The sequence below is a fragment of the Orycteropus afer genome, unplaced genomic scaffold (assembly GCF_000298275.1).
Source record: "Orycteropus afer afer isolate SDZICR_OR568_19922 unplaced genomic scaffold, OryAfe1.0 scaffold00033, whole genome shotgun sequence".
Lineage (NCBI taxonomy): Eukaryota > Metazoa > Chordata > Mammalia > Tubulidentata > Orycteropodidae > Orycteropus > Orycteropus afer.
The window spans coordinates 11072723-11099862 of NW_006921620.1; the positions used below are offsets into that span (position 1 = coordinate 11072723).

Sequence of the window (27140 nt, forward strand, 5' to 3'; positions counted from 1 at the left end):
TTACAAGCTGATTTTTTTTTCTCCACGTAAAATTAAACAATCACCTTAAAAGTTTTTCAATTTTACATATACCTGAGGTAAATACATTCCTTGGAGAGAATAATCATGAGAGAAAGAAGGGCTGTGTATGCACAGGGAGCACTTCAGGGGGCAGGAGTGCACGGAGGGATGGAGACAGGGAAGAGGTGACTATTGGGAAGAGGTGGGAGGGGAACTTTGCATTGGGGTAAATTGTAGTCAATGTCATGAGACAAAGTGTATGTGAACTGCTGTATGGAAAGTGAATTTGCCCTGTAAACTTTCACCCAAATCACAATTAAAAAAAAAAAAGTTTCAATTTTAAACACCACTGAAGTGAAAGAAGCTTCACTTGTATCAAGACATGATATACTTATCTTTTCTGTATACTATTGAGGCATTCATCATTATATGACAGGAAATATTTATTACCGATATATTGGGTTCATAACACTAAATAAAGTTATTTTACAGTCTCCATTGTGAATTATGGGACTTGCAAAACCCATGCAACATAGGCTGTTATGGCGGGGCTGCTGAAGACCACTGGCCTTATGGGATTGGCTGTATATGAGAGTCCACATGAGAGGCTAAGAATATTATAAACAAAGATCCTTGATATTCTTGAGCAAACTCCTAAAAATGCTGTATATAGAAAGTATACAGAAGAGATTACAAATGAGAAGCCTGAGTTTGATTAAAGTGGAACCAGATGTTAAAAAATTAGGAGATCAACTTCAGGGTGGACAAATTGAAGAAGAGATTTTTCAGGCAGAAAATGAACTAATTCTGGCAAGGAAAATGATACAGTGGAAACCGTGGGAGTCTTTAGTGGACGAACCTCCTGCCAATCAGAAGAAATGGCCAATATAATCATCCTTAAATGACTTTAGTATGTTGATGGGAAAATTATGTGATTAAATGTTCTATTGAAAAAAAAATCAATATATTGGAGAAGAGATCTGATATTAAAAATTTAATTTTTGTCAAACTTCCCTACTTAGAGTACCTGAACAGATGCATATTATGTACATACTTGAAACTATAAAAGTATTTCCGTTTCAAATATTATTGTAATCAGAGAATGCAGAGATTGTAAACTATCATTATGCTTTATATATATTCGCTCAAATTTATTTAATTCCTTGAATACTTCAGAGTATATTTATGTAATGCATTCATTAAGGATTCTCTGATTTACCATTATAGGGTCCTCCTTCTTCTAGATACTGGGGAAAATAATACAAGAGGGAACAGTGGAAAATAAAACTAGGAACATAGGATAAAGCTATCCACTGAAGTTCATACATGTTATCAGGAATGGCAGCTTCATCCCTTAATATAGACTAATATTGCTGAATTCCAGAAAAACTGGAATTAGACATTTGAATCTAGGAAAATATATTAAAATATATATTAAATATTTTAAAATATATTATATTTGAAGTACAGTGATAGGTAGAACTGTGGTCACTTAGAATAAAGGAAAGGTGAAAAGAGATGTGTTTTAGGATTATCTGATGAGGGGATTCTTAGTTTGTGCATATCTCTCTTAATGGAGTCTTCACTTTGCAATAATTTTTTTATATATAGTTCTGCCTCCACTCCTAGTTGGTGAGGTTTTTAAGTGCAAGGAACATTTCATTTATCATTGTACTTTCCAGAATAGAATTTGGCACCTGATATCCACTGTGTACTCAGTAAATGTTTGTCACCTGCATGAACATAAATGTGGGAGAAGAAGTCTTGTCACTACCTGACACAGAGAAGCTCATCAAATATTCCTTGTAGGAATTAATGTATATGAACAGATGAATAAAGAATGAATGAGTGAGATATAATCAGCTCAGTAAGAGAATAAAATACATGAAGAAGAGAAAACGGCAAAGTCAGAACTTTGGAAAGTACTAGAAGTAATAAAGGAGCTCTGGTAGCATAGTGGCTAAGACACTTGACTGCTAACCAGAAGGCTGGTGGTTCAAATCCACCAGCCACTCCTCGGAAGGAAGATGGGGCAATCTACTTCCGTAGTGATACTGCCTCGGAAACCCAAGGAGGGGTCGCTATGAGTTGGGTCTGACTCGACGGCACATAACAACAACAACAACAGAATTAATAAGCTAAAGGAAGAAAATTAATCAGTGATAGCTTTGAAAAGTAATAGGTAAAGGGAAAAGAAAGACAATGGAGTGTCACAAATAATAATTATGTTTTACAGTTTTGTTTCCAAAGCACTTTCACATTATTTCATTTAAATTCTGACAACAGCCATGAAAGGCAGGGAAAGAAGGTATTACTGTGCTTGTTTTTTGCAGATAAAGAAGCTGAGGGTCAGAAAGGTTAAGTGTGTTGGAGGAGAGCATTTCAAACAGGAAAATATATTTAACTTTGTCAAATGCAGAAAAGAGATTAACGACTAAAAAGAAGTCAACGCATTGGTATACAGGTCACTGGAGCCTGTGGTAAGTGAGGCTCATAGGAAGGATGTATAAAAGTGGTTATGGAGCTCTACGGTTTTAGAGAGGTTGCAGATGAATAAGGTAGAGCCCATCAGTATCAGGAAGGGACAAGATTCAGAGTAGCCTAGCGACTCCTCCTTGGGTTTCCAAGGCAGTATCACTACAGAAGTAGATTGCCCAGTCTTCCTTCTGAGGAGTGGCTGGTGGGTTTGAACCACCAGCTTTCTGGTTAGCAGTCATGTGCCTTAGGCACTATGCCACCAGAGCTCCTAAGAGGAGGAAGAACATGAATATCTTCTTTTTTTACATGACTGGGCAAAGTGCTTTCTATAAACCGATTTTCATCAGGCCATACATGCACATAAAACTGTTCAGACTTTAAAATTATTTAAATTATTTTGTTGTTGTTGTTGTTGTTATGTGCCGTCAAGTCGGACCTGACTCATAGCAACCCCTCCTTGGGTTTCCGAGGCAGTATCACTACGGAAGTTGATTGCCCAACCTTCCTTCCGAGGAGTGGCTGGTGGGTTTGAACCACCAGCCTTCTGGTTAGCAGTCAGATGCCTTAAGCACTACACCACCAGAGCTCCTTATTTTAATAATTTTAAAATTATTAAAATTATTATTTCAAATTATTACTTTGAGATTTTAAGCACCATTTGGGTAAAGTCCTTCTAACAGATAATTATTCCCCTTCTTCCATCTCTTTCCTTTATGTTTTTCATTCAAAAAATGGTGCTGAGAATATTTCAACAAAGTACAGTCATGGATGCTATTTTAGCATTACAACTCTTCCAGCTCCCCTCTCACTTGGAAAGCAATTCCTTTTTCATATAAACATAATAGGGCCTTGGTAAAGCAGAAAGGACACCTGAGGGCGCAGTGGTTAAGCGCTCAGCTGCTAACTGGCAAGGTTGGCAATCTGAACCCCCAGCCATTCCAAGGGAGAAAGGTGTGGCAGTCTGCTCTCATAAAGATTACACTCTTGGAAACCCTATGGGGCAGCACTACTCAGTCCCTATTGGGTTGCTATGACTCAGAATCAAAGGCAACAGGGGTTTTTTGGTGTGGAACAGGAAAGCAGGTAATGCTATTCAGGAATAATTTTTCCAGGAGGTTTGCTATTTTAAATCATAAAGGGAGAAAAAGAAAATGGAGGGAAGAACTTTTCTTGACTTCTCTAAATGCATGTGTGGCAGCACATAGAGAGACAAGTAAATTCTGGAATTAGACATACAAATTCTGGAATATATTTATTTAATAAACACTAAAACAGCAAAAATATTTTACTTCATATTTTAAATACTGTTAAACTTCTCACTCTTCCCAGACACACGCAAACACACTCACACACACACACACCCCTAGCAGAGAAATCTACCAAAATCACATCTCAGATTGCAAAAGCTGTTTTCTATCATCTTCTGAGTCACATATAATTAGGTTTGCTTAGGAAAATATACATTTTTCTTAATATCAGGGTTGTCAGTTGTGTAATGTAAATTTACATGAGTAAGCTATTTTTTCATAGTTAAGTCATCAACAGAATTACTAGTTAAGTATGATTCAACATTTTACCCCATTTTTGGTGATGTGCAGAGTAGAAAGAACAATATGATTTTTTTTTCAGATAATAAAATGTTCTTTACACATTGCTCTTTTTTCCCCCTGAACCCAATTAATGAATGAACAAACCACACTGTGACTGTGTCTACATATCATATAAACAGCTAGATGAAAAGTGACAAATTCAGGCCATCATCCAGCTATTTGAAAACATTTATCTTGATGACATTAAACATCTGGATGTTTCCAAATACCAAGATGTTTGATGTCCTGTAGATAAAACAGCCTCATGACTGGCTGATTTTTTTTACTTATATGTTATATAAAAATGCACGTTGGTATGCTTATATCCCTTTCCATTTCAGACATAAAATTATTGATATAGGAGGAAATCACAGACAAGAATCATTGTTTAGATGTCTTTGTTATTGTTGCTCATAATGAATCTCTGACTTGGAGAAATGCCTTTTCTTTTCCTCTCAGCAAACAGGAGACGTGATAGCCATTTTACTAGTGTGAATTCAAGGATACATCATGTGCAAAATGAAGCCACTTCAAATTTTGTCTATAATGGCCCACAAAACACTGTGTGTGAAAAGTATAGCACAAAGTAGTCTTAATTGTTTGACTTAATATTCAATTGAAATGCTATAAAAAAAACCTTGCCTTCTCCCATTATGTTTTTCTTAAAGGCATTTTTGCCTTTAAGTTCTTCCTTAGCATGTCCATTTATGCCATCCAAATAAATGACAGGAGCTCAAACTTTCAAATTTGATAATGTTGATATTTTTAATGATGTTTTGAAATGGAGATAGTAAAACATATTACTTATATTTTTCCCTACTCATTAGATCTTTATCAGTCTGAATCATTGAAGACTGACTACTACAACTTCTCAGCCACATTTTCTTGCTCTATTCTAATTGGAGAAAAAAATATATATTGGAAACAATGCACCACTATTTTAAAATAGACTACATATTTTGATTATCAACTTGAAAAAAGAGACTGATATTCTTTTCAATTCTCACCACTTTAAAAATAATTCTGCATAGGCATTAAATATCAATCTTAAGCCTTTTTAAATAAAGATTGCTTGCATTCCATACTAGAAGACAGAAATTGATGTTAAAGTGAAAAACAATCCCTGAAAGCTGGAAACTATTATGGCATTAAAATAAGACAATTGCATAACACATTTCAGCTTCCAGGCACTCTACCTTTAGGATCACTCAGCACTGAACCAAAGGCACTGATGACCACATCAGCTTTAAGTTGGACTATCTGATCTTCATCTTCAGTCCATGTTCCAGTTTCATCTTGCTCTGTCCGAACAAACTGCATAGCAACAATTCTCCCACCTTTTACTATAACCTTCCGCGGGGAAAGAAAAGGCATGAATTCACACTTTTCTTCCTTAGCAAGCTCCATCTAAAACAAAAAAGAACAGGAAAAAAACTTGTTTCTTTTCCAGATAGTATTTGATTTTTAACTCAATTATACATACTACAACTTATGACGCTTAGATCAACATAAAGATTTTTCTTTTACCAAAGCTGAGATTCAGTTATTAGCTATTTACATTCTCTAAATCATGGGCATAGGGGGGTCTTGAAGATTGGAGCTGTGATGAGGAAGTTTATAATCATGGCATCACAAGATATTTCTCAAGTTTTTCAAGGCATTTCATGTCCCGTAGTTAGTTCAGATTTGTTGCGGTTTGGGGCTACAGTAGTCTCATCTTTTTATGCTCTCATTTCTGTAAATTGAAGTTATCTTTTGGATCATGCCATATATGAAAATAAATACATCTGTTTATTACTTGGCTGCATATATTTAAGCTGGAAAAAAGTCAATAAAGTGGGCGAGCCAATCTGTGCTAGTACACAATTAGAATGGGAAGTAGGAGAAAAGAAAGCTAGAGAAACTCTGTGGAACTAAGAAATTAAAAAAAGAAAAAAGTATTCTTCTTTTTGTAAAAGCACAGAAGCAAGTATTGTAAATAAAATTTTAAGAACGAGAAATAAGTACGTTCCTCCTCAGAAATTCTCAGCCCTTCCACATCTCTTACATAATTCATTCCTTCATAAAGTCCAGAAGCCCTGGCTTTTGTTTGTTTTAATACTAATAATGGGGTGCCGATTTTTCCAGTCACTGACTTTGGGAATACCTTTGTCAATGTAATCCTAATGTAAATACCTCAGACTAGTATGCTGAGTATTCTTTTTTAAAATGCAAAAATGTCATTCTCACTGACTCATTGCCATAGAGTCGGTTCTGACTCATAGTGACCCTTGGGTTTCTGAGGCAGTAGCTCTACGGAAGTAGATTGCCCAGAAAGCCACAATGACATATGATTGCACCCCAGTAGGACAGCTATGATCAAAACAACAGGGGAATAAAAACAAGCATTGGCAAGGATGTGGAGAAATTGTATTGCTCATTCATTGCTGATGGGAATGTAAAACTGTGCAGCCAACTACTGAAAATATTTAAGAGGTTCCTCTAAATAGTAAACACAGAATTACCATATGATTCAGCAATTCCACTCCTAGATATATACTCAAAAGAAGTGAAAGCAGGAAAACAGAGATTTTGCACAACAATAATCACTGCAGCACTATTCACAATAGCCAAAAGGTGGTGGCAACCAAAATGTCCATCAACAGATGAATGAATAAACAAAATGTAGTATATGCTTACAATGGAACCTCGGAAGGAAGGTTGGGCCAATCCTACTTCCGTAGTGATACTGCCTCGGAAACCCAAGGAGGGGTCGCTATGAGTCGGGTCGACTCGACGGCACATAACAACAACAACAACAAAGAGAAATGAAGTCCTGATCAATGTTGCGCATGGAAGAACCTTGAAAATATTACATGGGTTAAAAAAAAAGTGAGTCAAAAAAGGGCAACTATTGTTAAGATTCCACTTTTATTAAATATATAGTATAGACGAATATGGAGAAAACAGGTTTCAGCAGAACTTCTTGTCGAAGACAGACTAGGAAGAAAGGTCTTGTGATCTACTTCTGAAAATCAGCCAAAGAAAACCCAATGGATCACAATGGTCTAAACCAATCATGGGATGGTGCAGGACCGGGCAGTGCTTCGTGTCATGGTGCATGGGGTCGCCATGAATTGCAGTCAGACAGGCCTACTACATGGAAGTTAACAACAATATAGAGGACAAGTTTGTTAGTGATTACCACGTATGGGAGGGAAGGTGAAAAGAGGGAGTCACTGCTTATGAGTTTCTGTTAAGTGAGATGGAAAAGTTTGGAAACAGTGGTGATGGGCATGTAACATAATAAAATGTAACTAATGTCATTGTGATGTGCATGTAAAAAATGTTGAAATGGCAAATAGATAGATAGTTAAAACAAAAAAAAAAAAAGTAAAAAAAGTTGATCGTACTGAAGAGAGTGAGGGTGTCTGCTCTCGTTTCATTCCTCCCCTGTGGTAGCCAGGATGGATTCTCAGTAGGGACTACTGACAAGTGGGGTTGAAGAAGATGGGTATGTACAGCTATTGTAAATATGAGTTTTCAAACACATGGCTACACCAAGGTGAAAAACCTGAGATATAAAGTAATTTTTTCAATGTCATAAGCAAGCCATGGACATATTTCTCTGCATTTTATTCTTAACTGTGGCATGCATCAGAATCATCAGTAGGGCTTGTTACAACACAGTCTGCATGAGCTCACCTTCAGAGCTGCTAATTCCACATTGCTTGATGTGGGACCCAAGGACTTTCTAACAAATCCCCAGGTGATGCTACGCTGCTGGAACAGGGACAACATTTTGTGAACCACCATCATGTGAGACTTTGGCTGACTGCCTCTAAATTTGGTTGGTCTGAACCATGTGTTTTCAAAAGGAATAGTATCTTTTCCCAACTGAGGTGGAAGGGGGAGTGTTAAACTTCTTGGGGAGGAAAGATCTTAGATAATGTAATGATTTATGGTTTGCCAAAGAGCCACAGTACATAAATAGATATAGTACATAAACAGATACATAGAATATATGTATTATTAAAATTACAAGGGAGTGGTATTAGGAAAAGTATTTAAAATGACTCCCTAAAGGGACAGTAATGACAAAAAGAACAGGTGGTGTACTGGTTAAAGCATTTGGCTGCTAACCAAAAGGGCGACGGTTCAAACCTACCAGCTGCTCTGCAGAAAAAAGATGAGGCATTTTGCTTCTGTAAAAATTTACAGCCTTGGAAACCCAATGGGGGTCACTACGAGTTGGAAGGGACTTGATGGCAATGAGTTTGGGTGTTTTTGTTTTTGTTTTTGTTTTTCCTCCTGCTGCTGCTGATTTGGGATAGGCTCCTCATATATAAAATGGGGATGCTGTTGTTATTAGCTGCCATCACGTCAGCCTCCCACTCAGGAAACCCAGGCACAATGGGTGGAATCACTGTGATCCACTGGATTTGCACTGGCTCTTTTTGGGAAGAAGATAGCGAGGCAATTCAAAAAATGCCAAAAATCTAAAGCAGAACTTAACATATGTTGTTGTTGTTGTTGTTATGTGCTGTCGTTTCCGACTCATAGCGACCCCTCCTTGGGTTTCCGAGGCAGTATCACTACAGAAGTACATTGCCCCATCTTCCTTCCGAGGAGTGGCTGGTGAGTTTGAACCATCAGCCTTCTGGTTAGCAGTCAAGTGCCTTGGGCACTATGACACCAGAGCTCCTAACTTAACATATAGAAGGTGCAAATAAACACTATTTATTTGTAGTTGCTGTTCTTTGAATTTACCTTTTTTCCCAAGCATTCTTCAGTTTTCAGTATCACTTAGCAATGAGGTTGTGATTTCAACAGAGAGGTGTGCCAAAAACAAAAGTCAAAATAAGGAAAGGCCTAAAACAAACCTTAGACTCCTCTTTAGTTTTCTACAAAATGAAAGTCTGATTTACGGAGGGCAAACTATTCTTTAAGTAAGTCAAATTACTAAATAGGGATTCAGCATGTAAGATATGTTTTGTATATCACTTTTGTCATGTTTACGTAATGTTGTTGTTGTTGTTATGTGCCGTCGAGTCAAACCCGACTCATAGCGACCCCTCCTTGGGTTTCCAAGGCAGTATCACTACAGAAGTAGGATTGCCCAACCTTCCTTCCGAGGAGTGGCTGGTGGGTTTGAACCACCAGCCGTCTGGTTAGCAGGCAAGTGTCTTAGCCACTATGCTACCAGAGCTCCCTTATGTAATGTAGCACCTTATAATCCATCAATAGAAAGCAGTTTGTTGTGTTTCAAAAATGTCAAGTGATGCTAAATTTTAATGATAATGCCAAACTTGATTGAATAACAATGCCAAATGTTTATGGTGAGAATAAATCAATACATGATGTGTATTTATATGGAGGGCAGAATATCTCACTGATGTATTTAGGTCTGTTCTGCCCCATTCTGCTTTTCTTGCTTGTTAACACTTAAGCAGTATTTATCATTATACACAGATAATCTCTTATCCTTTTTGGCAAATATAATTAAATTTAGAAACAGCAAGTGGACACTACTAACAAATCAGACTTTTAAGAATTTAAAATAGAAAACACCAATAATTTAATGCCTGAGTATGCTTTACATATTCTTTCATAGCTGATGAATCACCATGGATTTGACTTTTGAAAGCCTAAAATCATGTACCATATAAACGTTTAGAAAAAAAATGTGTCTAACATACCCTCAGCTCATCATAATTTTCCATATGCACCATTGTTGGTAACTCACAAACTCACATTTAGGTATTCTCCTCAACTACCTAGCACAGAACTCAGATGGTATGGATCTGAATTTCTACTTTTGAAATTTTAGTGTTGCTCTTCACTCTCTCAAATATATAGGATTAGGTCATTGGGCAGACATGGCATAAATCACACCATGTCTTGCTATTTTGCTATTATATAGCTAGACTTGCCATTCCACAATAGAAGGAGACATAAGAAGATGTCATTTGAACATATATGTGTGTGTGTATGTGTTTGTATACACACACATATTTGGGAAGTATTCATATGATATTGGAGAAAAAATGGAACTGAGATGATAAAAAAAATAGCTTGAAAATAAGAGAAATATTAGGAAAAATGAGAATACAGGGTAAGTGAAGTCATATTGCAAATGAAATGTTTTTGAATTATTCATGGACTAGTCAGGGATTAGGAGCTCTAGTGGTGTAGTGCCTAAGGCATTTGACTGCGAACCAGAAGGCTTGTGTTGAACCCACCAGCCACTCCTGGGAAGGAAGATAGGGCAATCTACCTCCATAGAGACACCACCTCAGAAACACAAGGAGGGCTCACTATGAGTCCAATTGACTCAATGGCAGCGAGTTTTTTTTTAGTTAGGGATTTACTTTCAGTATTTAAGAAATCTGTCGCCTCGGAAGGAAGGTTGGGCAATCTACTTCCGTAGTGATACTGCCTCAGAAACCCAAGGAGGGGTCACTAGGAGTCGGATCCGACTCCACACCAGTGAGTTTGGTTTTGGAAGGTAGTAATAACAATTTTAATAACATTTACATACTTCTAAGTGCTTGTTATGAATTCAACTGTGTCCACCAAAAATACATGTTGTAACTACAACCCCTACAGCCACTCTGTGGAAGGAAGACTGGGCAATCTACTTCCGTAAAGATTTACTACCTCAGAAACCCAAAGGGGGTCACTATGAGTCGGAATCAACTCTATGGCAGTGAGTTTGTTTTTTTAATTATTACATGTAGGTGTAATCCCACTTGCAAATGGGTTTTCTTTATTATGTTAATGAGCCATGTCAGTGTCGGGTGTGTATTAAGCCAGTAACTTTTGCAATATAAAAGGTGCAGATCAGGAGAGGAGCAAGCACAGAGGGGACTCCAGGACACATGGAGATTTCCAGGCAGGAGAGAATTAGAAGTTGAAGAAAGACAAGGACTCTTTCCCAGGGGTGACAGACAGAAAAAAGCCTTCCCCTAGATATGGTGCTCTGAATTCAAACTTCTACCTCCTAAACTGTGAGAGAATAAATTGCTGCTTGTTAAAGCCAGGCAACTGAGGTATTTCTGGTATAGCAGCACTCAGAAACTAAAACAGTGCTTTACATCTAAGTCATTTTAATCCTCACACAGATGTGTTTTGAACCTATACATTAGTTATTATTATCCACATATATGACACAAGCCTTGATATTTCCAATCGCCTCATATGCATGTGAGAGCTGGACAATGAATAAGGAAGACCGAAAAAGAGTTGAAGCTTTTGAGTTGTGGTGCTGGCGAAGAATGCTGAAAGTACCATGGACTGCTAAAAGAACTAACAAGTCTGTCCTGGAGGAAGTACAGCCAGAATGCTCCTTGGAAGCAAGAATGGCCAGACTTCGTCTCATCTACTTTGGTCATGTTGTAAGAAGGGACCATTCCCTGGAGAAGGATGTCATGCTTTGTAGGGTGGTGGACGAAAGAGGGGAAGGCCTTCAACGAGATGGATTGATATGGTGGCTGCAATGATGGGCTCAAGTATAGCAGGGATTGTGGGGTTGGTGCAGGATCGGGCAATGTTTTGTTCTGCTGTGCATGGGGTCGCTATGAGTCGGAAACGACTTGACGGCACTTAACAACAACAACAACAACATATATGAGATATATGATATATACGTGCATGTATATGTACATGTATCACATATGTATTTAGCTCCAAACCAACTTTTTCTCCCTGTTCTGCCTTTTAAAGCCAACAGCCCAATAAGCTTTACCATGATTTACAGATTCAACACCCAGCCCTAGGCTTGCAGAAAGTAGTATTACTTCCTCCTTACAGAAGAGAAACTGAGGCTCAAAGAAACCAAACCCAAGAATTAAGGATTGACAGATCTTAGCTAATGTCCTGATTGGGCTGAAACTAATTCATATGTGGTTTTCATTATGCCCAAGGGCAGCAATTATAGTATTTGAAAAGGATGAGACTTTGTATGGTTTTAGTTGCTGAACCTTGGAACAGGAATAGATGTACTCAAAAGCAAACTAAAGGTCAAGGGGATGGATGAATAAATTGCCTCAGTCAGCAGAGGAGATTCAAGTTTTTCAGTCAAGTGAGTATGTTTTGAGGTTCCACAAAGTCACAAAATACAGGAACCAAGGGATAGACTGAAAGCCCAACATTGTAAAAGAGGCAATGAGACCCCTTGAATCAAAAGAAGGAATAAGGAGCACTATTTCACAAAGTGGATAGTAATGACGTGGAACGTATTATCTCAAGATATAAAAGTGAAAAATTAAAATAGAATTTGAAAATCGAAGTAAATTCATTAGGCAGTGAACTTCACAAAACTAGTGTCCCATGGTGAAGAGCCTTGGTGGTGTAGTGGTTAAAGCACTCAGCTGTTAACTGAAAGGTCTGCAAATTGGAACCCACCAGATCTCTGAGGGAGAAAAATGAGGCCTTCTTCTTCCCTAAAGATTTACAGCCATGGAAACCCTATGAAGGAAGTCTACTCTGTCCTATAGAGTCGCTATGAGTCAGATCAACTCAAAGGCACTGAGTTTCAATTGTCAGTTAAGCTGTGATCAGAAAAAGATGGATGTGATTGACCAGTGGTCTCACCTCATGCAATGGGTTTTAATATTTTATTGTCAAAATTAGACAACCTTCTGTTATAAATAATTCACATATATCATGTTAGTGCTTTCAATACCTAATGTTCATTAATGATCACTAATGATCAGCCACTCTGTGAGTTTTGTGTATGAATACTTCTGTTCATGGTATAAATGTTTATCTGTTGATGGATACTGTTCTCATTAGGACAATTGGTACATTAAACAAACATGTAAGCCTTTCTTGTCCCTAAATCTACCAATAATTACTCAAAGGAATAAAGGAGTAAGCAGCTATAAGTTTCCATTTTTGAGGTTCAATAAATTGAATTGTCACTGTCTTCTCATACGATATGAGGGGAGTGAAAAAAAAATTCTTGTTAGCTTTGATTTTCACCTCCATATCCAGGAAAGGGATGTGGTTGATCCTGAGTGAAATAAAAATAGCACACTATAACATGCAATAATGATCATCATTTTAATGATTAACTTTATGTAATGTGATGATTTGGTCTGATTAATATTACAGGCATCATACTGTGGAAATTATGAAACAACTTAATTTACTATAATTAAAAGGATGATATCAACTCATTTTTAGATTGCATATAGGGAAAGTGAGCATAGGTTATAAACTATAATGAGCAGAACTCAAAACCAGCATACATTAAATTCTGGAATAATTTCTAATATGTCAAAGTTTTAAAAGCACTATGAAGAAACAATATACTTTGTAAAGATTATCCTTTAATAGCTAGACATTTAACAAGTTATAGATTCTGTACAAACAAAAAGCCCTAGGAAATGTTATTTATGTTATTTGTAGTCAGAGACAATCCTGGCCAGTTCTCTTTCATTTCATCAGTATAAAATTATGTATAAAAATAAACATTCATAACTGCACAGGAAAAGTGTCATTCATTCATAAAGACCAGCCTGGAAAAGATATAAACTAATGTTAAAGGGCAAGTAGGAATTAGTTACTGGAAAAGAAATAGTTAGCAGCTGGCCAGTAATTCTTTGGGGAGGGAATGTGTAAAGGTGTAGGCAGGAATATGTAAAGAAAAAAAGAAAAAGTTAACTTTGTTAAATCTTCTTGTAATCCTGCTACTGGGAAGAAAACTTTTGATTGTTCCAAGTCTTTATCTATGGAATGTTCTGTCTAGGATTGCTATGGTAAACAAACCAGAAAACTACGGGTTTATGAAGCATGACTCCCAGGAAAGAATCACATAAGCTATGTGAGTATAAAGTGGAGATGTTTCTTAGCTGAATGAGGTTCCTTTTATAAGTGATGGAGCTATTCACAGAAATTAGAGCCTTCATATATTAGTCTGGATTAAAACACACCTCAATGCAACAAGGGAGCTCTGGTGGCATAGTGCCTAAGGCATTTGACTGCTAACCAGTTCAAACTGTTTGAACTGTGCTAACTGTTCAAACACACCAGCCACTCCTCAGAAGGAAAGGTTGGGCTATTTATTTCCATAGTGATACTGCCTTGGAAACCCAAGGAGGGGTCTCTATAAGTCAGACCTGACTCCACGGTAGTGTTTTTTTTTTTTTTTTTTTTTCTTTTTAAATGCAACAATAAGTGACTGGCAAGCTATATAGTTATCACTTTTCTTACTTGATATTTTGCATTTATTTGTATCATTGAAATTAGTAATAAATCTCGATACAAAGTGAGATCTCTAATTCACGTGAGTCTAATTTCACAACTCAATCTTCTGGTTAATTTGGTTATCAAAAAGATGAAGAAGGATAATGGAGTTCCAGAAAGAGGCAGCAAAATTTACCCATTCACATTTGATCTCAGATGACTGCTAACCAGAAGGCTGGCAGTTCAAACCCACCAGCCACTCCTTGGAAGGAAGATGGGGCAATCTACTTCCGTAGTGATACTGCCTCAGAAACCCAAGGAGGGGTCGCTATGAGTCGGGTCCGACTCGACGGCACACAACAACAGCAACAACAACATTCTTGAAAATATTTTGTAATTTTTTATTTATACAGTTCACAGTGAGTGGTAGAGTGCACAACAATTTTGATATGCTTATTGCTCTCTGGAATACACAGGCTAATTTTGTAATTATTCTTTCACGCAGGCAATCAAGTTTGCTTAAGCCACAAGCCAAAGGCCCTTCTTTTAGCATCTGCTAAGATGTTACAGACTTCCTTCATGGTCTTTTCACATCCATCTTTTTAAAATCAAAGAATCTCGAGTGTAAATAATCATATCCCCATCTTAGAGTTGTACTCCACATTATATAAATGTAGTTCCATTGACCAGAATTTACTAATTTTATTGTGTCACTACTGAGCTGTAACAACCGGAAGGGCCTGGGATGACTTACAGGCTCAATGCCTCTGCACAGCTATCATAAAATACATCTCTTCTAACAAGAAAAGAATATTTTTAAATATTACTCATTTATGATTGACATGCCATTTTCTTAAATTTAACTAGCTCTTATTATCCCTCATCTTAGCTGTGCTACAGTCAAGCATGCCTAGCTGTTGCTGGATCTTGCAAAACAACCTTCTTCATAACTTGATGCCTCTGCAGTACCCACTTCAATCTTGAGATGCCCCTTTAGACAAATCTGTGCAAATTAGGATCTTCTGTGTTGTTTTTCAACCTGCTAATACTCTGATTCTGTTACATATATTTTTTAATTTTTATTTTTATACAATGCTTAGTTATTTTTCTATTTTTGCTTTTTTATTCTTGTTAGCTATCTTTTAAGAAACTGAAGACCATGGTTTATTAACTTTTTTTAAAACCTATGTGATAATATGGTAATTATTAACATTTAAATTTAAAAAGACATAATTACTTATTTCATGGTTATCAAAGTAATTTAAGATGTATTTATGTACACACACACACACACACACATAAATACATGCACATACAGAGAAGGAAGAGATCAATTTAGGAGGGAATCAAGGGAAGCTTCTAATAAAAAATGGAATTTTGAAACTTTGTAGGATGAGTTTACCATTTCAAAAGAAAAAAAAAAGTCACTTCTAAAAAGAATAGTAAATCTGTATTTACATCAATTCATGTGTTTTTCATTTATTTTTGTTTTTGAATGGCATGCTTGACCAACCTGTGTATTTTATAAATTATATATATCAATTAATTTTTTTAATTTTAATTTTCTAGTACAAGAGAAGACATTGGAATGCTGAATGGCATCCTATTAATGGGTGGCACTGTGATTAAGGCATTGGGCTGCTAACCAAAAAGTGCCTAAGGCATTTTACTGCTAACCAGAAGGCTGGCAGTTCAAACCCACCAGTCACTCCTTGGAAGGAAGGTTGGGCAATCTACTTCCGTAGTGATACTGCCCAGCAACCCAAGGAGGGGTCGCTATGGGTCGGAGCCGACTCGACGGCACACAACAACAACAACAAGCTGCTCTGTGGGAGAAAGATGAGGCAATCTGCTTCTGTAAAGAATCACAGCCTTAGAAACCCTATGGGGGTTGCGATGAATCAGAATTGACTCCATGTCAGTGGATTTGGTTTTGTTTTTTAATACTAACTTATGGATATTTAACAAGGCTTGACAATGATATACTAATTTTAACTGCTCATAGAAAATTAATTTGTGACTATGCGGTGTTGTAAATTATATAGTGTGGCTTTTCTAGACATAAGTCTTTGTAAACTCTGTGGTGGAATTTTCCATAAGCAACTGAGTAGATCCTAATTGTTAAAAGTTATCCACCTGAGATATTTCTGTTGCATGGCATGAAACAATCTTCTAGGAAGTTCTCTCTCTCAGGTGTATAGAATTCTGATGTTGGGACTGGTTAGTTTGGCCACTTTGCCAGGCTCAAAAGGAGCCCTCCTAGAGGCACAAGGGATCTCTCACTGCCAGGTAAGAGATATGAAAGACATGCATTGCTGAGAGAGAGACGTGAGAGACATGCACTGCTGGGAGAGAGACACTGAGAGACACACACTACTGGGAGAGAGACACCGAGAGACACTCACTGTTGGGAGAGAGACACCAAGAGACATGCACTGCTGGGAGAGAGATGCGAGAGACACGTGCTGCTGAGAGAGAGACTGCTGGCTGCTAAGTGAGATGGCCAGCTGCAAGAGACTGAGTGCATTTCTGAACTTGAATTGTAGCCTGCTGCTTCTTTAATAAACCCCATAATCTATGAGTTCTGTGTGGCCACTGTAGCAAATTATTGAACCCAGCAGAGAGGTGGTGGGTGTTGCGGGAGGAATGGTTGGTGTCAGGATTGGTGAAAGGGCTGGACAGAGGCCTTGGACTATTGATGGTGATTCTGTCTTCCTCTTGTGGAGTTAGAGGAGGTCAGAAGATGTGGCCTCCCTGCCCCTTTGGCAGACTATGAATATATTTATGTATGTGTATATATCTATATCTGAAGGAGATCTGATAGCATAGTGGGTAAGGCATTTGGCTGTGAATCAGAAGGTCGGTGATTCAAACTCAAAAGCCACTCCGCAGGAGGGAGATGCGGCAAGCTACTTTTATAAAGATTTACATACAGCCTTGGAAACCCAATGGGGGTCATTCTGAGTTGGACTGACTCGATGGCAGTGAAACCAAACCAAACTCACTGCCATGCAGTCAGTATCACTACGGAAGTAGATTGCCCAACCTTCCTTCTGAGGAGTGGCTAGTGGGTTTGAACCACCGGCCTTCTGGTTAACAATCAAATGCCTTAAGCACAATGCCACCAGAGCTTCCCGATGGCAGTGGGTTATACCTATATCTATATATATAGAAATGCACATATGTACACACACAGGCACTCACATATATACATAATATATATGAAAAATTGGTAACCTTTTAAAAGGTATATAGTGTTTAGCTCTATAGATATTTCAAGTTTCCATAATATAACAACTCCCTTAGACTTTTTGAATATAATTATACTTTAAAAACATATATTCTTGAATGGGTATAGGCTTTTGTTGGTTCTTGGCTATTTATAGTTTTTCTTTTTTTTTTTTTTCTTTTTTTTTTAACTCACTATCTGAATTATCACATGTAGTGTTGAATTCTGACAACTTCACTTGTCAGATTCTTTGATATCCATTTCTTTAATACAACAGATTTTGCCTCAACAACTGACTGTGGATACATTAATTACAACCTGTTTCAAATGTAATGTGTATAGATATTGCCAAAATTTTCACTACAGAGTTTCTGTCATTCCATGAAGAAATATAACTTTCCTAACCATATTGAGCTCTGGTAGCATAGTGGCTAAGGCACTTGACTGCTAACCAGAAGGTTGGCGGTTCAAATCCACCTGCCACTCCTCGGAAGGAAGATGGGGCAATCTACTTCTGTAGTGACACTGCCTCGGAAACCGAGGGGAGGGGTCGCTATGAGTCGGGTCCGACTCGACGGCACATAACAACAACAACAACAACCAGATTCCTTAACAATCATATATTATTCTCTTTTAACATTCAAAAAACACAGAATTTGGGCAGTTTAAGAAATCTTAATAAACAATACACAACAGAAATTTTATAGGTGGGTAGAAAGAAGGTTAGAATATATAACCCAGAACCAAGTGCTCCAACTTTCAGTTACTGTCTTTTTTACTCTTCCTTCCATTTTCTCCTGTTGTACTGAATTTTCAGCTTTTCAAAATATAAACATGTATAGATCTGTGGAATGCCATTCCCATGTCATCATAAAACACTAAAGGTGCATTTAATATTTTGCTTCCAGAGAGGTCCCTAACTACCATAAATTAACTTTGTGTACCTGGGGCAACCGTGAGTGTTTATTTCCTTGCATTTGAGTACCTTCCTATCACCAATCAGGGTAACAGGTCTCTGATTACTTTCCATGACAAACACCAAATCAAATGATGTGCAGGTGCCAAATGTTGAAGAGCTGCTATAAGCATTACCCAGACTAAGTAAAATTAAATGTGTTAGTTTACAGAGATTATTTTTTAAAAATAGTCCCAGGTTAATATTTCTAGTAATTAAATGAAAACTAGAAAACACTAGTTACATGCAGAAAAACACATTTAGCCAGCAATATTTGGATGGTAAAAGTATCTAAAGATGTAGCCATAAAATGATCATTTGATATTAAAAACATCTGAGAAGAGGTCTATTGGTCAAGCCACCTGAATGACCTATTAAGGGATACTCTCAGTGGTGACTGAAGGACTCATCAAAAAGGCACTTTTTTCCATATTAAGATATATTATTTCAGAATAGGTGTCACAGATAAAGAAATTTTTCAACTAACAGACCAGATGATCTGGTACTTGTTAAAAATAATACTGTTGCTGCTGCAACAATTCCGACTCACAGCAACCCTACAGGACAAAGTAGAACTGCCCCATAGGGTTTCCTAGGCTATAATCTTTGCGGGAGCAGATCACTAGGTCTTTTCTCCCATGGAACCACTGGGGGCATTCAAACTTCTGACCTTCAGTTAGCAGCTGAGCACTTAACCCTTGTGCCACCAGGGCTTCTTCAAGAGATACTAGAGATTAGCAAAGAGATACTATTTAAAATATATTTGAATTAAGGATCTGTCATGTTTTGATGCCACTGGAAAATTGACTATGTGAACAACAGATGTTTTAAAAATTCCTCACATGTAGGATTGTGCTATTATAATAATTTGTACCATACCTTCCACCAAAGTCCTTCCTCAATCTTATTCTTTATATTTATATACTCCAACGGGTCTGTTGAGTTCTGACCTTCATGCCTCCTTTTAGGGATTCCCAACTGCCTAAAGCATTCTTGCAGTTCTATCTGATCTGTCAACAGCTTTTAATACCAGCATTTTGGGGGATTCTGTTATCCTGTGAAATTTAATCTCACCAATTTAAGCTTGCAGAAAGTACTGGAGGGAATTATTAACAGATTTTTCCCTCATCTTCTTAGAGGATAGTGCTGAGTGATTGGCTGGTTTCCCTAAGGATCCAGGGCTGAGAAGCACTAGTTTGTCAGTAGCATCCTATTTAGCATGTGTGTGAGGCCACAAGGGAGACTGAAAGACATTTGGAATCAGAATTACATCAGTATGCTGATGATGCCTCCATATCTTTGCTTCATCAAACCTACATTCTTTAGCATTAATGCTTTCTTAACTAAGATGGAAAGTGCCCCCACACATCACACTGCTGTGGCTCTAATTTGACAGCTAGAAATTATGTTGATGACACATGAGAGTAGTTGACCAGCAGCCTCAATATCACCTGGGAACTTACTGAAAATGCAAATTCTCAGGCCTACCCCAGATCAACTGAATCAGAAACTTTGGAGCTGGGGCCCACCCATCTTTCTTTAAGAAGTCTTGTAATGAAAACAAACAAAATTCATCACCACTGAGTTTACTCTAACTCATGGTGACCAAATAGGACAGAGTAGAACCACCCTATTGGATTTTCAGGGCTGTAATTTTTAAGGAAGCAGAATGTCACATCTTTCTCCTGTGGAGCAGCTGGTGGGTTCGAACAGCTAACCTTTTAGTTATCAGCTGAGAGCTTAACTTCTGCTCTACCAGGATTCCCTCAGAATTCCTCTAGGTGATTATAATACACACTAAGGTTTGAGAACCATAACATTAGAGAAATGGGATATGCAAAATCTATTCTGTGGTATCTACTAGCTTTACAGATGAAAACATTACTGGATTCAATTATATTGTCCTTGGTTATTAACCATAAAATATGCATAGTCTCAAATAATTCAATGGTAAATGTAACTGCTCTGCAATAATTCATGTTCATTGCTAAAAGTTAAGAGAACTTTATATTGTTCTATATTTTCTTCCTCAAAGAATTCTGAAAACCATCTGGGAACTAAGCTGCAGACAATTATAGATAGATATAAGATACACAGATGATAGATAGATTGATAGATAGGTAGATATAAGATAGATGGATGGATGGATGCATGGGTGGTTGGATAGATAGATAGATAGATATAATAGGTGATATATATCTGACATGAATGAATTAAACTACTCAAACATCAGCATGGTTTTCTTGCTTAGTTTATTTGTTTTACTTAATTTTTCATCTGCCTACTAACATCTGACTGCTAACCAGAAGGCAGGTGGTTCAAACTCAACAGCCACTCCTCAGAAGGAAGATTGGGCAATCTACTTCCACAGTGAAATTGCCTTGAAAACCCAAGGAGGGTCACTATGAGTCGGATCCGATTCTATGGCAGTGAGTTTAGTGAGTACTAACAGTTTTCAATTGCAAAACAAATATGACCTTCCAAGTAAGAATCTTTAAAGCTCTAACGCTGAGGCATTTTACTAACAGAAAATTATTTTATACTTAAATTCCACTCAAGAGGCCAAGACCTATAAACAAGGCACACATCTTAAAAAATCTCTAAACCATCCTGGTTCTGAATCTTCACTGAGTTTTAAAGAAACCAGGTGTTACTGAAGTGTGTGTTAAAAGTAGGAAGCATAGGATGAATAGGACAAATGCAAATGAATGAGTTATGATATGAAATTCTTTATATGGGTAAAAATGTGTCCTAAGATGTGGTTGTTGTTGTTATGTGCCGTCGAGTCGGACCTGACTCATAGCGACCCCTACTTGGGTTTCTGAGGCAGTATCACTATGGAAGTAGACTGCCCCATCTTCCTTCCAAGAAGTGGCTGGTAGGTTTGAACCACCAGCCTTCTGGTTAGCAGTCAAGTGCCTTAGGCACTACACTACCAGAGCTCCTGTGACCTAAAATAAAATCTCATCAACCTGTATCTTGAAGTAGATAGGTGTTGCTGGATCTCACTTTCTGACTTTTAAGTTTTACGAATATTAGCACTGTGATGTCATGGGCCCTCTTTTGATATACACAAAACAAGGTAATGGACAAGAGAAACTAACACTGGAATCTCTATAAAGGCAAGAACTCCACAATCCTAAAGAAACATAAACACTGGCCACATTCTGATAATCTTTTATTTATTATTTTTTCTCTCATTCTCATAGAGAAATTTTGCCTAATATTACTAACTTGGATAGTAACATTTACCTAACTTGGAAGGCATTAACCCTCCTAATGCTTAAAGCCCTGGTTGCATATTCACCCCAAGGGGGGAAAAACAAATTCCACAATTATTTTTTGAACTCTATATGTAGCTGCTAACTGAAAAGTTGGTGGTCAATCACCAATCTGTCACCCAGTGACTCCTTGAGAGAAAAACCTGTTGATCTTCTTCCACACAGATTAAATCAAACCCAATCCACTGCTGATGAGTCAGTGCCAATTCATAGTGACCCTACAGGGCAGATACTTAAGGAATCATACTGCCATATTTTTCTCTCTTGGGGTGGTTGGAGGGTTCGAACCACTAACCTTTTGGTTAACAGCAGTTAACCATTGCACCTCCAAAGCTCCTCTCTGTAAAGATTACAGCCTACAAAATTCTACGGGGCAGTTCTGCTCTGTTGTTGTTATGTGCTATCGAGTCAGACCCCACTCATAGTGACCCATCCTTGGGTTTCCAAGGCAGTATCACTATGGAAGTAGATTGTCCAACCTTCCTTCCAAGGAGTGGCTGGTGGGTTTGAACCACCAGCCTTCTGGTTAGCAGTCACATGCCTTAGGCACTATGCTACAAGAACTGCCACTTGAGATTATTCTATAAGTCAAAATCAACTCAGCAACACCCAGCAATAACAGAAATCCAGAAGATGAATACTAAAATTACAGAATTACACAATACAGTAGAAGTACAAAAGAGTAGGGTTGAACTGGCTGAAGAATGCATATTCCAACTAGAAGACGAATCCCTGGACGCCAGCCTCTATGAAGAAAAATCAGAACAAAGATTAAAGAGAAATGAAGAGAACCTAAGAGTTATATGAGATGACATGAAAAGAAACAACATAAGAGTCATTGGAATTCCAGAACAAGAAGAGGCGAAAAATAACACCGAGAAAATTGTGGAAGACCTACTAACAGAAAACTTCCCCCATATCATGAAGAAAAAAAAGATTTTTGTCCAAGAAGCTCATAGAACCCCACACAAGATAGATCCCAAGAGAAAAACACTGAGGCATATTATAATCAAACTCTCCAAAACCAAAGACAAATAAAAAATTTTGCAAGCTGCCCGGGACAAAAGAAATATTACTTATAATAATCAAACAGTTAGGCTGAGCTCCAATTACTCAGCAGAAACCATGCAGGCAAGAAGGCAATGGGACAGCATATATAAAACACTGAAGGAAAAGAACTTCCAGCCAAGAATCCTATATCCAGCCAAATTATCCATCAAATATGAGGGCGAAATCAAGGCATTCTCAGACAAACAGAAATTAAGGGATTTTGTGAAAACCAGACCAACGCTACAAGAAATGCTTAAGGATCACTTCTGGTAAGATGGAGGAATAGCAAACAAGTGACGCAGACCCTCTTCAATAAAGAAAAACCAATTGACAGAGATACAGAAGACAATCCTGGAGTCTTGAGCTTTGAAAGGAACTATGCAGAAGTGGATTAGGCACCAACTAGTGGAAAAACCTGCATGAAAACAGTGAGTACAGAGATGGTCAGAGGTGTGGACTGTCAGCTACTCTGACGGGACCAAAAGCCTGAATATTTCCAAGTGGTTTTGGGACCTGAGAGTTGACCTAAAGATCAACCCTGGTCACCCAGGGCTGCAGGGACAACTGCACTGGTGGTCAATGACTATGAAGGGAAACAGCAAAGAGGGAGACAACTTGAATTGTTGACTTTTTGCTGTCCAGAGGGCCCAGCCGTTTTGACTGTTTACACGCGGAAGCCATTTTGGATATTTAAAGTGACCGAGGGATCAGCCATTTTGAATGTTTACAAGTGGTGGTCATTTCAGATATTTAAGTGGCCAGAGGCGTAGCCACTTTGAATCTTTACAAGTGGCAACCATTTTGGATTTTAAAGTGATAGTATTCTCATTTAGATTCCAGGGACCTGTGATGGGTCAGTTTTTGTAGTAACTTGGCTGGGCCTGGTTGAGTAGTTGGGCAGCTGGTGGTAGTTATTCCTGTGATGAAAGTGGTAATCAACTCCATGGTGGAATCTACTGTGAGCATTGGGTAGCACCTTAGGGATGTAGTCTGCTTCTTGTATATAAGGAGAAGCCCTGGGAATAGTCTCTAGCCTATGTCATGCTTGGACCCTGCATGTAGCCATCTCATTGTTCAGCAGCCTGCCATTCACTGCCGACATTGGGACTTACAATGGACTTAAATTAATAGCCTGCCATGTGGTTTGGTAACATTGAGACTGTACCACTTTGTCAACCTTGGGCTTCTCAGCCTCAGCCGCCAGCAGCTGTCTGAGTGAAGAAATGCCCCTAACTTCAGTGGGCCGGGAGCTGGAGGCAGAGCTGAAGCCCAAGGCTGAGGGGCTTTCATGCAGCCCCTAGAGCCTGGCATTTTGAACTTGGACTTAAAGCCTCCAAATTGTAAGAATAAACACCTGTTTGTTAAGGCCATCCCATTTGTGCTATTTCCTGTCAGAGCAGTACTAGGTAATCAGAACAGGACCTAAGAATGGGCTCTGTTTGCTAAGGTCAGCAGGGATATATGAGAGGCTGACAACAGGAAAGGAGATAAATAATGAGTATATAAGTGCTGTCAACTAGTGAATAAAGGAGCACAGTACCCTACTTGCATACATAACATACAAACAAAACAAAGAAAATGAAAATCATGGGCAAGTCACTCCAACATACAATCATCAATTAAATATAAACACAAAAATGTCACAATGCCTCAAAGACAACAGAGCATCACAGTCCACATAGAGAAGCAAGATGAAGCAGGAAAAACAAGGGACCAGGATACAGACCCAAAACACATCCTTAAGGAAGACACAACAGCATTGGAAATCCCTGATAAGGAATTCAAAAGAATTATATTTAGATATCTTCAACAAATTGAGAGACAGATCAAGGAAAACACAGAGAAAACCCTAGAACAATTTTGAAAGACAAAACAAGAACAAAATGACAAAATAAATGAAAAATTAGAAATGATACAAAATCTACCCATAGAAATCCAGAACATTAATACTAAATTTTCAGAAATTGATAAGATATTGAATGGGCAAAGAAGCAGAATTTAATCAATGGAAGACAGAATGAGGGAGATTGAAGGCAAATGCCTGAACACTTCTTTGGGAAGGGATAAATCAGAAAAAATATCAAAAGAAAATGAAGAAAGCCTAAGGTTCATGTGGGATACCATCAAAAGGAATAACCTACGTGTAATCAGAAGTCCAGAACAGGAAGAGACAAATAAAACAGAGAAAATTGTCAAAGATTTGTTGGAAGAGAATTTTCCTGCTGTGATGAAAGATGAGAATATATCCATTCAAGAAGTCCAACAAACCCCAAAAAGGATAGATCCCAAAAGAAAATCACCAACAAATCATCATCAAACTTACCAAAACGAAAGTCAAAGAAAGAATCATGAAAGCAGCACAGGAAAAAACAAAAGTAACCTAAAAGGATAAACCAATAAGACTAAGCTCAGATTTCTTGACAGAATCCATGCAGGTGAAAAGACAATGGGATGATATATATAAAACCCTGAAAGAGAAAAATTTCCAACCAAGAATTATGTACCCAGCAATACTGTCCCTCAAATATGATGGTGAGATTCGGACATTTCCAGATAAGCAGAAACTAAGGGAATTTGTCAAAACCAAACCAAGCTTACAAGAGATGTTAAAGGGAGCCCGTTGGACAGACAAGTAACAACAGCCAACAACAACTGACCATTAAGACACATGATGATATAACCCAGAAACCAACTCAGCTATGGAAGTATCCAAAGTAAATAAGCCTACAAGATTGTAAACAGGAAACCAGAGACATCAATTGACAAATGAGGACACCTACAAATCAAAAAGAAGGAAAAAGCTGTATAGTTACAGAACTTCTAGATGGCGGGGAAGTCAAGAAAACTACAAGATCAAATGGATTGTTCTAATCTTGGGAAGAAAACTATAAATCACAGGGTACCCTCAAAGAAAAATGATAAACCTTCACATCAAAAAATAGGACCAGCATAAATATTCAGCAAATACTAAAACAATAGCAGTGAAGGAAGTGATAACACAATTCATAAACAAAATGAGCTCAGCATAGAAAATTATATAGAACAAAGAAATTGACATCACAAAATAGCACATAACAAAAATGACAGCACCAAATTCATATTTGCTGATAATTACATATCTGGCAAGGAACTTATCTCTAAGATTTATAGTGGAAGAGTGGGTGACCAAACTATGGTACATACACATGATGGAATGCTATGCAGCAGTCAAGAATAATGTAGAATGTCCAAAACACCACATATTATGGACGAACTTGGAAGACATTATGCTGAGTGACATAACCCAACCACAGAAAACAAATATAGTATTAGTTCATTGCTGTGGAGGGTCAAGGAAAGGTTTATATATGGAGGGAAACTTTGTTGGCTGGCAGGGGTGGGAGGAGAGGGGAGTGAACACTGCAAAAAAAAAAGTAATGACCCATGTCACTTTAGTTTTCTATTTTTCACTGTACATAAATTATATTACAATAACATGCATTAAAAAAATGCTTAAGGAAGTCCTTCCAATAGAAAACCCACAACAGAGATCAACAAAATCAGGATACATGGCATCAACACTAATACCAAATCAGAAATAGAAACTCAAAATGAGACCATAAAACATTGTACACTAAAAACCAAGGAAGTCAATCAGTATATGACAATATCAACTAACCTATTAAAGGGAATAAAACTTCTAGCTACAAACTTCCAAATGGAGAGGAAAACAGGGCAATGTCTTCACAGAACGCATTGTTGTAAAAATATAGACACAAGAATGTACTCCAAGGTAAGCACAGAGAAAATTAACAATCCCCCTAAGCAAATCCAGAAGGACAGAAAACATATTGGATTAATAAGCACAAAAAAAACAATAAAGATGAAAAGGGAGGAAGCAGTAGGTAACAAACCAAACTCAGCACAGAAAAGTATATGGACCAAGAAAACACCAACAACACGACAAAAACAAAAACAAAAACAAAAAAAACACACAATAGAATGACAGCAATCAATTCATACCTATCACTAATTACACTCAATGTGAATGGACTAAATGCACCTATCAAGAGAAAGAAAATGGCAGACTGGATAAGAAAAGAAGATCCATCAATATGCTGCCTACAAGAGATCCACCTTAGACACAAAGATAAAAACATATAGGAATGGAAAAAAATATACCAAGCCAATGGTAATCAAAAAAGAGCAGGTGTGGCAATATTAATTTCTGATAAAATAGACATTAAGGTGAAAAACAATCATAAGAGACAAAGAAGGACATTATATCATGCTGAAAGGGTCAACTGACAAAGAAGATGTTATGATAATAAATATTTATATGTCCAATGAAAGGGCTCCAAAATATGTGAAGCAAATATTAACTGAATTAAAAGGGACAATAGACAACT

General features: G+C 37.6%; 1 protein-coding gene across 1 annotated transcript in view; it reads right to left on the reverse strand.

Moving 5' to 3' along the window:
• DPYD (dihydropyrimidine dehydrogenase) overlaps positions 1–27140 on the reverse strand; it is a 1117863-nt gene that overhangs the window by 659647 nt on the left and 431076 nt on the right. The window contains exon 10 of the mRNA XM_007936128.1: positions 5264–5474. Within this exon, the coding sequence (XP_007934319.1) occupies positions 5264–5474 (211 nt within the window). The remainder of the gene's footprint in view (positions 1–5263; positions 5475–27140) is intronic.